The sequence below is a fragment of the Pelecanus crispus genome, chromosome 1, assembly GCF_030463565.1.
Source record: "Pelecanus crispus isolate bPelCri1 chromosome 1, bPelCri1.pri, whole genome shotgun sequence".
Classification (NCBI taxonomy): Eukaryota; Metazoa; Chordata; class Aves; order Pelecaniformes; family Pelecanidae; genus Pelecanus; species Pelecanus crispus.
In genome coordinates this window covers 212,717,100-212,730,724 of record NC_134643.1, presented here as the reverse complement: position 1 = coordinate 212,730,724, position 13,625 = coordinate 212,717,100, and the positions used below count along the sequence as shown (strand labels likewise).

The 13,625-nt window shown below is 40.1% G+C and overlaps 1 protein-coding gene across 1 annotated transcript in view; it reads left to right on the top strand.

Moving 5' to 3' along the window:
* The window catches only part of CNTN5 (contactin 5), a 286,998-nt gene that overhangs the window by 3,087 nt on the left and 270,286 nt on the right, over window positions 1-13,625 (top strand). The window contains exon 3 of the mRNA XM_075720796.1: window positions 12,110-12,233. Within this exon, the coding sequence (XP_075576911.1) occupies window positions 12,110-12,233 (124 nt within the window). The remainder of the gene's footprint in view (window positions 1-12,109; window positions 12,234-13,625) is intronic.

Sequence of the window (13,625 nt, the reverse complement as noted above, 5' to 3'; positions counted from 1 at the left end):
GATATTTAGAAACCAGAAATAAGTTCACTATCTGAATCGCCTTGCATTCCACTTACTTAAATTAGTAAATTTATTGATTTTGATTTGGGGTCAAGGCTTTTTTCAGTTTTTAGACCTCTTGAAGGAAAGATATTTTAATTATCTTCCTACAACTGGTATGTCATCAGTGACAAAGTTAATTGATTGTGATTATTAGCCAGGACCTCTGTTGTGGTTTAGCCCCAGCCAGCAGCTAAGCACCACTCAGCCACTCGCTCACTCCCCCTGCCCCGATGGGATGGGGGAGAGAATCGGAGGAATAAGAGTGAGAAACACTCCTGAGTTGAGATAAGAACAGTTTAATGATTGAAATAAAGTAAAAGAGTAATGATGATAATAATAATAATATAAAAAGCAAGTGATGCACAATGCAATTGCTCACCACCTGCTGACCGATACCCAGACAGTTCCTGAGCAGCGATCGCTGCTCCCCGGCCAACCCCCCCCAGTTTATATCCTGAGCATGACGTCATATGGTATGGAATAGCCCTTTGGTCAGTTTGGATCAACTCTTCTGGCTGTGCCCCCTCCCAGTTTCTTGCGCACCTGGCAGAGCATGGGAAGCTGAAAAGTCCTTGACTGGCATGAGCAGTACTTAGCAACAACTAAACCATCAGTGTGTTATCAATGTTATTCTCCTACTAAATCCAAAACACAGCACTATGCCTGCTACTAGGAAGAAAACTAACTCTACAGCACCCTGTGCTCATGGGTGTTCATGAGTGACCACTGCTACAAGTGAGACGATGTTAATAAGAAGGGGGGAAACATATTTTATGTTATTAGGATTGAGAACTTGCACAATTCAAACATCTAATATATGGCATACACTCAGGAGCCAGGTTTGCCATCAGAAAAAACTAAAATACTTTTATTAGCTGCATAAGTATACAGGTTCTGAAGTGACTTCTTAATTTCCCAGCAGACATGCTCAGAGGCCTGACATGGCTTCTAATAAATATCCTCTTGTACTGACTTTATGCCATTTAATTTGCACTCTCAATTCAGCATGTGTTTCCTGATATCTCAAATTAAAAGAACTATGCTGTAGCTCACTGCTGAATTTAAACTATATGGAATTACTTAGCGTAAACATGCAGTTGAGGCAATAGACTCCTTCTCTTCAAGCTATGCATCAATGTGTAAAGTCACGACTAAAGAATGCATAGAAAGTGTGAATTATTCATGGAATACTCTTGAAGCATCATAAAACTACAAACTCTTATACTTCCTTACTGTTCCAAAAAACTTCTGGAAATGCTGCAGTAAAGGCAATTAAAGTTAACCTTGAATAAAGACTCTTTTTATATTTCTATCTTTGGTTTGATATCTTTTAGAAGAAAATAAAGAATAGGGTCCAGTTGACAACTGAAAGTGTTGAATCAATGAACCTCAAGATGTGCAAGATCCAAATCTAATTTTTGATGAATGAGAATTCCTGATTCCACAACATCTTTTAGATTGAGCATTTATCAGTCTGAACTAAAGACACAAAGTATTAAAAATTTTTTAATTGCTAAAAAATATTGGGCAATATTGATTAATGTGGCATGCAGTTTAGATAATTATAAACTAAGTTTAGAATAGAAATGTTTTTTTCAGGCCACAGAACAGAGAAAGCATTATCAAGTAACAGGAAAAACTTGTCCTATCCTGTCTAATAAGCAAATAAACATATCTGCTTCTGAAAGGATACATGTGAAAATATGGGAAAATAATTTTGTCTCCTTTGCAGTGTAAACTCAGTTATGCATGTACTGTGCACTGTTCCAGCATGCAGCATACTAGAATCAATGCACATACCTGGGGGCACATGTATCTGCCTGAACTTACCTGTCAAAAGAGAAGTCTCCCCAAAGTCTTTCGACGTTTAAGTTTACAGAAACATAGTTTTAAGATTAAATGTATTTTATAAATGCATGTGTGTATAAATATACATATATATGTGTGTGTCTGCTTCTATTTATGCAAAATAATTATTGTAAATTGCAGCCACCTGTGTTAATGTTAAAATCTGTTACACATGGATTTGTTCATTGTAACATATTTTGTTGCGATGAGTAAGTGTTTTTTTTTCTTTTTCATTATATAAAGGAAATTTTATATTTTGACAGATTATAGGGATATTAAAATGGATAGTCATTCATTATTTCTTAGGTGTTAAGTGAAAGGTTATGTTATAGAACCTACTTGTAAAATCAATATTAGCAGTGAAGTTAATACATTTTTTCAGTGCTTAAGCTGAAAAAAGGAGGGTTTCTAGCTTTTAGTTAAAGAAAGCAATATGTTTTCTTTGACAGTAGGGTGATTATTTATACATCTAAAACGTTTTCTGAATATAGTGAACAGGTTAAACTGCTTGTTTCCATGGTAACAGAGGTTAATCAGAAGATCCTTTAGAGTCATCACCTCAAGTGCATACAACAAGCACAAACTGAAAACAAACCTGGAAATAAAGAAATTCAAAAGCGAGTTTGATAATCAGTAGCACTAAAACCTGATCCACCTTTACCAAAAAGTGTCTTTCACTTTGTAAGACCAATCTGAAATGAAACACCTTTTTTTTATTTTAATGAATTCTGATGGTTTGTACATTTCAGCAACATATATAGCCTTATCAGCAACTCCTGCAACTTTCTTAATATATCCTGAACATATTAATACCCAGGATGGACAGATCATTGGAGTATGGTTTGGTCCATGACATGTCAAGTAGGTACTTTTCTGGGTAGGGTCTGTATACAGAGTCCAGTGTGTATTTTAGGACGGAAGATCTGTTAGTGACCCCTCCTTTTAGGCAGTTCTATTATTTTACAGTATCTTGTAGCTTTGCATTAGAAAATTCTTCCATCTCCACATGGGTACAACAGGCCTTTGAAAAATGGGCCAAAAAAAAAGTAGAGAGGTAAAAAAACATTGTTTTCCTGGTTCTGTAAAAACTTGTGGTTTTTAAATTTTGCTGAGCTGCTCTGCTTTTAAAGGAGAATTGTCATCACCCTTTTTCCAACTGCTATTTGGACAAATTTTGTCAATGTGTCAGAAAAACTGCTGAAAACAAGTGATTTGTCTGAAGATCTCTCTAGTCCACCTTCAAAGGGATTAGCAAAGCCATCCACCAGTATCACCTGCAGTAAAAAAAGTGCTCCTGAAGGAGATAAGCAGATGAAATTGAGAAGACCTGAAGGAATACTTCCTTCCCCCATATTCACATGCTGCCTGAGCACATCCCCTCAGATACCTTGTCTGCTGGGTGAAAAATACCAGAGTGAAAGGAGCTGTTTCCTCCCACCAGTACCTCAAACTGAGAAGGTGGCACCAAGATAACTCTATGCCAGTCATATAGCTTGAATGGTGCTGGAACACTGCAGACAGATGTCAAACCATACATTTGATGCATGTGACCAGTGCAGTGTAGAATTTGCTACAACTTCTCCTTTTGCAGACAATTACATTTTAAAATTATTTAAGAAAACATTTAAAAGAACATTTATTTTATTCTTTAAATGTACAGCACACAGAATTATCAGACACTAAAAATAATATTGCCAATGCAGCTTCAGTGCAGGTCTTTGAACACAGTCATATCTCCTTCCTGCCCACCTCTGTGTTCCCAGGGTTCCAGGAATTCATTCTTTTTCACGGTGTGTTTATTGACCTGGAATTATATCAAGGATGGTGGCAAGAAAGCTGAGTGTTGAGGAATGACACCATTTCAGTTACTACAGAATTGAAAGTATAGGAAACTTTATTCTCATCTGCAGTTTGTTCTCATGGTATTTGCATTGCTTATCAAGAAGAACTAGAGAATGTCTGATTTCTTTTCATAGTAATTAAGGGAGAGAATGAAAGTGTCTCTGTATGTAAGAAAGAGAAACTACATTTTGGCTACTGTCTGAGGTGCAGGATACATAGATTCCAGGTTCCATTCCCATGAGGATTTAAACACTTGTTACTAAGGAGTCATGCACTCTGGTATTTTGTAAGTGCAAATATGCTGTAAGGAGAACCCTGGAATTCAAAGAATATTTGAGTATTGGTCTCAGGAATACTCAAGAATTTAAAAAGACAGATTTTACTAATATTTGGAATGTTTTCCATAACCTTGCCTTTCTGGGCAATACCAGTTTAAATAGTAAATCCTAATGAGAGTGCTTAGTGCTTTTAATTGCCTAGATTGAAAATGGCAACTTAAAATTTGTAAAGGGACCACAAACTAGCTGTTACATTGCTTGATTGCAATGCATACCTGTAATCCCAAGACATATGTGCCTCTCTATGATAAATCACCGGTCCCATAGCAGTTAGATACAGACAACTGGTTGTTTTAATAAAAGCCTGTGTGAGGAACAGAAATATTTCCCTTGAGAAATTAAAACAGTAAATTGAAATATACATATGCTTAATATGTGTGTTAAATATTAATCTCTATTTATGCTTTTGCTTAAGTTAGAAAGAAAAAATTCACACAGGACTGTCCTGTTTAAGAACATGGGTCACTGTTAGCTAAAACATGGGCACAAATAAACTTGATGCTTTTGGTCATAAACTGATCCCCTGAAGGGATCAGAAAATATACATGTGTATAAAATGTGTATATATGTAGAGAGGGCATATATATGCACATATGCAAAGATATATAAATTAAATATAATAAGAAAAGAAGACAATAAGGAAAAGGCCCAGGAGGTTTCCCCCAAAACATCACACAAAGCAGAAGAACCATCCAATGGCTCACGAATGAGAAATTTTATTTCAAGGTCAGTTTGAGAGCGAGAGGGCAGGTGGAGTGGAGCTCCCCTTGTCCACGGCTGTGGGGAGCCTCCAGCTGCCTGTGGGACCATGGCGCGGTGCAGACTGGGGCTGCGTGTGCTTCCTTGTCCTTAGGTCAATGGCTTTGTCAAAAGCCGCAGAAATCTCTGGCTGAGTGGCTGCGGAGGGAGGGGACGGGAGCACGCCATGGTCTGGTCCTGTCCCTGTCTGGGCCTGTGGCTGTAAAAAGCAGGAAAAAAAGCCAAGGGGCAGCCAGCCTGGCTCAGCATGGGCAACCCCTGCCCGGGGCTCTGCCAGGCTCTAAGATGCCTTAACTTTGTGTCAGCATCCCTGCAGAAGGTCACGAATCTCCCTGACTGTGGCCGAGGACAGGACTGCGCCATGGTCTGGTCCTGTCCTTGCGTGAGCCTCCGGCCCTGGAAGACAAAGGAGGAGCAGCCGCCATCTGTCGCGCCACGGGCAACCCCTGCCTCCCTGCCTGGGCCCCGCAGCCCTGCCCGCCCCTCCCTGCCCTCCTCCCTGCCCTCTCGCCTCGGCCCTTGCTCACCCGCCCGCTCGCCTCCAGTCTGGGCCAGCTCACCGCGCAGCCCCTTCTACACCCGTCCTGGGCGGCCGTGTCACCAACCCCTGTGACATGGCCGCCACCAACATTCTGCCCGCTGTGACACCACCAGTGCAGCCCGGGGGGAGCCAGGGCTGACGGAAGGCCCAGCTCTGGGCCGCCTGGGGAGAAAGTGGCATCGCTCTTCAGCCTTGTTACATGCAGCGGGATGGACAAACCCCATACCTCCAGCACACTGGGAAAACAGCCAACATGGCGAGCCCACTGTCACTCCTGCCTCTGTGGGGACAGCCTCTCACTTCAGGCTGCGGTCACCTCACAGCCCCTCAGCGTCCTGTCCCGCCCCACCTCCCCTGGGCCTCCTCCTTGCTGTCAGGGCCAGGGCAGGGCGAGGTGGAGCTCAGCATGAGGGCGCAGACAAGTAAATGTGGTGTCTAAACACCCGGGAGCAATTCAGGGGTTTAACACACTGACCTAGCGCCACTTGGGCTGTCTTACAGCCCAGTACCCTATGGATACACGTGAAGCTGGCAGACAGGACACGGGACCTGGGAACAATGCCCTGAATGCTCATTTTGGTCCCAGCTGTAACACCTAGAAGTCCGCTGGCTCCATGCAGGGACAGCTGGCTCGCCCCCGGCTGCGGGAGCAGGGCTCCGGTGTCTGGAAGCAGGCTCCGCAGTGTCCCTGCAGGTGCTGCGAGGGGCCTCGCCCGGCCTGCAGCCGCTGCAGCAGGGCAGGGCAGGGCTGGCGTGGACGCCGCACCGCGCTGCTCTGCTCTGCCTGGGGGTCTCAGGCACCCCACGGCCTCCCAAACGGCACCGGGTACTCATCTGCTAGGAACAGAACACCCTGTACAGATCAATTCATGTGCTTGAAGCTGGGTCTCCAGGGCACGTCAGACGCCCTGGGGTGTCTGGCCTGATCCCAGGAGGCCACTTCAGAGACCTCCTGTAGACCCTGCCATGCACAGCAGCTCTACGGCCGGGAGGAGTTGGGGCGGAGGAGGGAAGTGGAGACTGGAAAAAGGCAGTGTGGGGAAGGCGTTGCTTTGATTTTTGTCTCCGTTTCTCACTAGCCACATCTATTTTAACTGGAAATAAGTTTTCCCAAGTTGAGCCTGTTTTGCCCGTGACAGTAACTTGTAAGGGATCTCCCTGTCTTTCGACCCAGCAGCTTTTTCACCCTATTTCTCCCCTGGGTGAATGAGTTCGTGGCTGGCGGGCACCTGGCGCCGGCCAAGGTTAACCTGCCCCAGTGGGTATGTACTGCAGTAATGCCGTTTGGAGTGTACGTACTGTAGGTACGAGGGTGAGGGGTGGTCATTTTAGCTAATGAACTCTTCTGCTGTACAGTTCTCAAATAGTTAGTGTTTCTAATCCTGTAAAAATCTGAACACATATATAAGCCTGTTTCCTTCCATAGAGTAGTTCATATGTGTAAAGCTGCTCAAGTGGATTTTATAATCAGGCAATTTTTTCTCTTTTTCCTTGGGAATCATCCATGTGTACCGTAATCTAAAAATCTAACCCTCGCCTTGGTTACTCGTGAGACTAGCGTAAGGTCTCAAAGAACATACTGCAACAACTGTTCATGATCAAACTGTGGTAAGACCCGGAGATTAAGTTTTCAAGGTAGACTCCCATCAGAAAGAGCAGACTGATGCAGTTGATTAGACCTGGGACTATGTCCTGGTTTTGGTTGGGATAGAGTTAATTTTCTTCCTAGTAGCTGGCATAGTGCTGTGTTTTGGATTTAGTTTGAGAATAATGCTGATTACACACTGATGGTTTAGTTGTTGCTAGAAGTGTTTACACTAGTCAAGGACATTTTCAGCTTCCCATGCCATGCCAGGTGCACAAGAAGCTGGGAGGGGGCACAGCCAGGACAGCTGACCCAAACTGGTCAAAGGGCTATTCCATACCAGTATATAAGCTGAGGAGAGTTGACTGGGGGCAGCGATCACTGCTCGGGGAATGGCTGGGCGTCACTAGGTGGGTAGTGAGTGGTTGCATCACTTGTTTTTCTTTTCCCCCAGGCTTGGTTTCTCTCTCTCATTGTTCTCCTTTTCATTACAATTATTATTATTATTATTATTATTATTATTATTATTATTATTATTATAATATTTCAATTATTAAACTGTTGTTATCTCAACCCACCAGTTTTCTTACTTTTGCTCTTCCAATTCTCTTCCCCATCCCACCGGCGGAGGGAGGGTAAGCGAGCGGCTGTGTGGTGCTTGGTTGCCGACAGGGGCTAAACCACGACAGACTAATAACCAGAGTTTATTAATCCTCGTGTCAGCTTTCTTAAGCATAACTGAGCAGTCCTCTGGTCTAGTTTGTAAAAGGACACATGAAAAATCTCTGTAAATATTAATCAATGTGCAGTTATGCTGTACGCTGAAGAAATTGTATCTCGGTTTTTGATGGTGACTAAATATGTGTTTAATAAATCATGCAATACTCTTAAAAAAGAGAAATTAAGAAATTCCCAGTTGTAATCAGGTGAATTCATGTGGTCACCACTTCAAACTGGGAATCATCAAGCAGAATGATGTCAAGCTGTCCTAAGCATTCACTGCTGTTATTAATGTAGATACAGCTTGGAATTCCTGAATCAAGTAACACACCAAGATTGGCAATGACACCAAAGGTATTGAAAAGTGAACTTTTAACCCATGTCTGCTTTTCAAATGTTGAACTTCATTGCCACCTACTTACAATTTCCAGTTCCTAAAAGCAATGATAGATGAGAATCACCTATTTCTCAGAAGGCTGATTAAAGCCTACATTGATCATTAGATATATGTTTTCTCCAAGTACTTCAGGTTTTAGTCTGCATGTTATTCTCTCAGGGGGCATATCTGCCTCAGAAACAATACAGGCAGTATAAAGGGTGAATTTTAAATTAAACAGTATTGACAAATTGAAAATTATGAAACAGTATGGTGATTACAGAATTTCCAGGAGAAATTTGAAGCCATTTATTTGAATGCTGAATATCAGCTCAATTCATTTACCAGCGAACTGAATGTTTTAAATTCTAAATTAAGGTTATGGTACCTGAAGTGTCATCTGTGATATGAAAATGTCAAAAACTGCTAATAAGTAAATGTTACTTAAAATAACAGCTGATAAGCTGGTAAAATGGCAAAAGACAGCCAAAATTCTATTAAACTTTCCTGAAAGTTCAGACTTTTTTCCTGCAATGTAAGAAATCTCTGTATTAGGAGTGGTGCCATGCACATACACTTTTTTTTTTTTTTTAATTTGTTCTAGGAAAATGGATTAATTAATTTTAGGGTGACTATTCACATCACTCAGTTTCAGAGATAACAGGTTGCCATTCAGTCCAATTCACTCATCAGTCTAGCCTCCATGACTGACTAGTCTTGCAGATCGGCAGCCTCATGCTGTGACTCTCTGCGTGCCTCACAACCTGGCTTTACCTCCATTATCTGTATTAGGGGAAGGGAAATGAGGTCTGCAGAAACATTAGCAGTGTGCACTGGCTTCTGGGAAATGTTCTCATGTCCCACAGTTTCAACTTTAAAATCCCTACATAGTAAAAAGAATACTGTAAGCCTCCAGTGGTGTTCCAGGTTAATTTTGGAAGAGTCCAGGACTTTCCAGTACCTTTAACGGGATGTGAAGTGCTAGCTAAATTATGTGTCCATCATTGATACAACTACTGAAGCCTTCACAAGGCTTCATTTTATTTGAGCTTTTGTTAGCATTATGTATAAGAAAATCAAAAGTTTTCTCTTTAATTATAAGCCAGCCTAAAATTTAATTTGAAAGAAGTTTTAAAATATTTTTTTAAATATTTAAATGGAATATTTGCATCTGCAATGTTTCCTTCATTGTTTTTGAAATAAAGAGAGGAGGCATAGAACACTTAAGATTTTCAGTTTCAAGTCTGTCACTGGAGTTTAACTGAAGATAGTTTCATTAGATGATCTGTTATGATTTCTTGCATATCACATACCACACCCCATTGCATTTTGTTTGATCACCCCTTTACTAAGCTTAATAATTTATAAACATATAGTCTTGTCTTTTCAGCAAGTGCTTCAGTCTCTTCAGAATAGCCCTTTTTCTTCAATTATTCTGTTGCAGTCCAGATGATCTAACTAAGAATTCATTTAGTCAATTTAGCTACAAAGTGATGAACATTCTCATTCATTATTATGTTGCTTCTGAGTCTCCAAATAATCTCTGCCAGTACTCCACACTCCATCTGAAATGCAGATAAGCATCTAACTACTTCTTTTCAGAACATGACTTGCATGCACTGAACTTTCTCTGTTACCTTTGTCTTCACTGCAGGCAGAAGTAAAACCTGTTCTTCTCATTCCACATAGCACAAGCATCCATTTGGCCACTACCATTAAGAATGCCAGCCTCCACCTAAAGAGTTCAGGTTGTGTTTCAAAAAGGAAAGTGCAACACAGTATTTCAGTATTACTGTTGTAAATAGTACAGGTAGAAAGAACACCTGCACTGCTAGTGACACCAGCACCTATCTAGCATTGCACCTTTTTCTTTTCTTTCCAGCAATCCTGGGTAGTGACATAGTATTTTATCTGCAGAGTCACTCCTATGGAGAAGATAAAATCATTAATCTTCATTAATATACTCCCTATCCATACACCTACTAATCTGCATGGAATAACACCTAAATCTAAACCCATGATTTAGTTTTGCATTCATTAATTAATTCTCGGTTTTGCTAGACTCTAGCTTGATGAGAGCTCTGATTATTTACGCCTACATTCATTAGTATTTTTTCTTGTGCAATGTTAGAGGCAGGTAACCAAATTATAAGAAACAATCCATACAATGTTTTTGTACCCACATTTTCCTTTCTTAAAATAACTTTTGCCAGCTGATTCCATTGGCCCTGTGGCAGCCTCAGCTGTAGGTCTTAAAAATTAGTACTGGAGTTCTTTTAACTTCAATAACATAAGCACATATCAGAGATCACTTATTGTGGTTGGTTTTTTTTTTTTTTTTTATTAATGTAGATATCTGTCCCAGAAAAAAGTATTTCTGCCAATACACCCAACTGAAATAATGTACCTAAACTCAGAAGTAATGTAAATATGCAGAACAGCAACCCACACTCCTTTACACAGTCCTACAAAAAGGGCTAATAAACTTGAAAATTATGCAGAACAGAAAATACTAATTGCTGCTGCTCTTATTGTCTTTACAAACTGACAGGCTAATTATTTTAATCTATTTCAGTAGAAGCATACATACCTGAAAATAAAGGTATTTTCAAAATCTGCATTTGAATAGGAGTGTAAAAAGACAAAAAACCTAAGCGTGTAATAAGTGTATAGTTACTAAAAAGGAAGGTCGAATAGCATAATGGGTTTTCATGTGTTTTTTTCACTGAATGATAATAATAGAATTGAGAAACCCAAAATGTCACAGAATTTAAGGACATGGAAATTTGCATCTCAGAACTAGCATACTATGACTTACGTCTCCCATGTTTCTCATGCTTTTTCAGACTCCAAGACTTTCTTCTCTGTACCAAGACTCCAAGTCCCATGCACCTTTTCCTGTCCACCCAAACTTTCTGAAGCTATTAGATGTATGAAAAAGGTCACAGTTCCCAAAACTGTGAACCCATAACATGTGGTTGAATTTGTGTGGACTTGGTAGAACAATGCAGTAAATAATTTTTATAAGTCAATCACCAAAACCCGAAGTCTTCAGGTGCACCTTTCTTACTTCAAGCTGGTATTGATAGGACAAATATATCAGGAGGTTGTAAACTGCTTAAGGTGCTGTGCTGTCCTCAGTACCTGTTGGAGGACTTTTATGACGTGAACATCTAAAACCCATAAAACTGACAGAGAAAACCCTGCTTCCATATGTTTCATTGCAAGTAGTAGGACAGTATAACTATCTGTCCTCACCCAAATCATTAGGCTAGTGCTCTAAATTTGAAGAGCATTATGGCACTAAATCATTCAAGAGTTTGGAGCAAGTCCAAGTTGATTAAAATTCCACAGTATTCTAGTGCACAGTGAGCATTTTAGTTACTCAGGCCTACATGACCAGGAACCTTTTACTTTTCCTAAGGTTACACTTCCCTCTTCACAATATGAATGAATTGGAGTCATAGATGTATTCTATGCGTCTATCCAGCTTTTCTTGTTCAGAAACTTAAATTCATATGAAGATATAGATACATGACAAAATTAGAGAAGACAGTGGAGGAAAATGAAATGTCAGATTTTGTTATATATTATTTAATAGTAGCCACCAGTTGCTGCCATTAATTTTACAAGTGATTTTTCTTAGCAACCCCTTGATATAAAGGAGAAAACTTTGTCTTAGTTCTTTGTGCAATAAGCTGCTGCAAGCAGCAGGAAAATTTTTGTTTATCTTGCTCTCTATAACTAAAGTTAACTGCTCTTGCTGGCTTAATTCTCTTGAGCTGCTCATTAGACTGCAGGCCAAAATACATCTGATGAGAAAGACATTTTAAGGCGTGATGAACACTTAGATCATACTATATGTTTTACTGTTAACTTAATAATATTTCTCTCATCTATTTTTTTCTTTTAAATATTGCTTTTTAATATAGCATCTGAAGTAATGTGATATGAACCTCAGGAAAACAAATGTAATTTTGCATACTTTAATCTCACTTTATAAACACTATAATACATTTATCCAGACTTCCTAAACTATGGCACTTCTGTTTCCACAGACACTGTTGATTATGGGCCGGTGTTTGTACAAGAGCCAGATGATGTGATTTTTCCAACTGATTCTGAGGAGAAGAAAGTATCTCTGAATTGTCAAGCTCGTGGAAATCCAACTCCCACATACAGGTACCTGTTTTAGAAATTTTTTTTTTGTTTTCAGATTAGCCACTGCAGTCCCTCTCTGAGAGTCAGTGAGCTTTGGAGACCAACATAACAGAAACAGCTCCATGACACAAATGGCTTTCCTGACTGAATGTTTTTTCTGATTCTGAATAAGCAAGAAGCATAAGCGGTAGTGAATAAAGGCAAAGCGATATGTGAAGTTTCAAACTGCGTTCTCTGCGCATCATATCTATCCATGTGGAGGGACTCCTTTTGTCCAGTTTTTTGGCTTGTGTCTGTAACAGCTGACAAGATCAAAATCTTTAACCGATTTTTTTTCTAAACATCTAGAAAGCTATGATATACTATCCCATTTTCTAGGGGAAGCAGTAAAGAACAGGTACATTAAATGATATAACTATGCAATACAGTAGACCATGGCTGAGCCAAATCTGGTGTCTTTTCACTCACAAGTCCACCATTTTATTCCTTTGCAACCATTGTCTGTTGCTTATTTTACCACACAGATTATTATACCATAGATATCTACTATACAGCTCTGTTATGACACACCTAGGAGTCTGAGAGTTCAGTTTATTAATGGTGCCCACTTACAGGTGGGAATAGTATGTTGCAGTCACATTATCCATTTGCTATACCTGACTCTGCTCATATTTTATACAAATTACAAGTGATGTAGGAGGGCTGGGGGAACATAGGGTTCATTTTTTTTCCCATACACCCGTTATCTTTTCTCACAGAGTCATTCTTCACTTACAAAGGGAACATAAGGACTCTTATCTTGTTTTGTCATGGGTGACAATCATCAGTTCTGCATTTTATTTTTCACCTATTACACATATTCCACCTGTGGATTCTTTAGCATTCTGGATGAATTCTCCTGAGACTTATTTGAATCACAAAACTTGCATTTCTATGGCTGGAAGAAATTCAGAGCAGTACCATCTTTAGATATCCCCATCACAACAGCACTGAATCTGCCTCTTTGCAACAGATGTGAGTCATTAAATGGATGTGATGCATGGCACAACCTGCCCAAACAGCACAGACATGACTAAAACATGTAAAATGGGATTAGGGACGAGTGGCCAGAAATTCTTCAGACTGGAAGTACATGAACCCCTCACCATGCGGGATGAAAGCTATGTTGCATTCCTCCTTATTGGCATTCCTTGTGTAATTTCTATTACGTATTTGTTGCTTTGTTGATAAAAAAGTACCTATATTAGTTCCACACACTGTTAAAGTGCTATCAGTCCATTAAAAATAGCATGTGATCATGGGGAAAAGGTACAAATTCCCATCAAAAGAGGTGAACCCTATGTTCAGCCCTCCCAGACAACCTCATTACTCTTGTGGAGATTTTCTCTCTGGAAAACTTGTCATCTCCTTTCT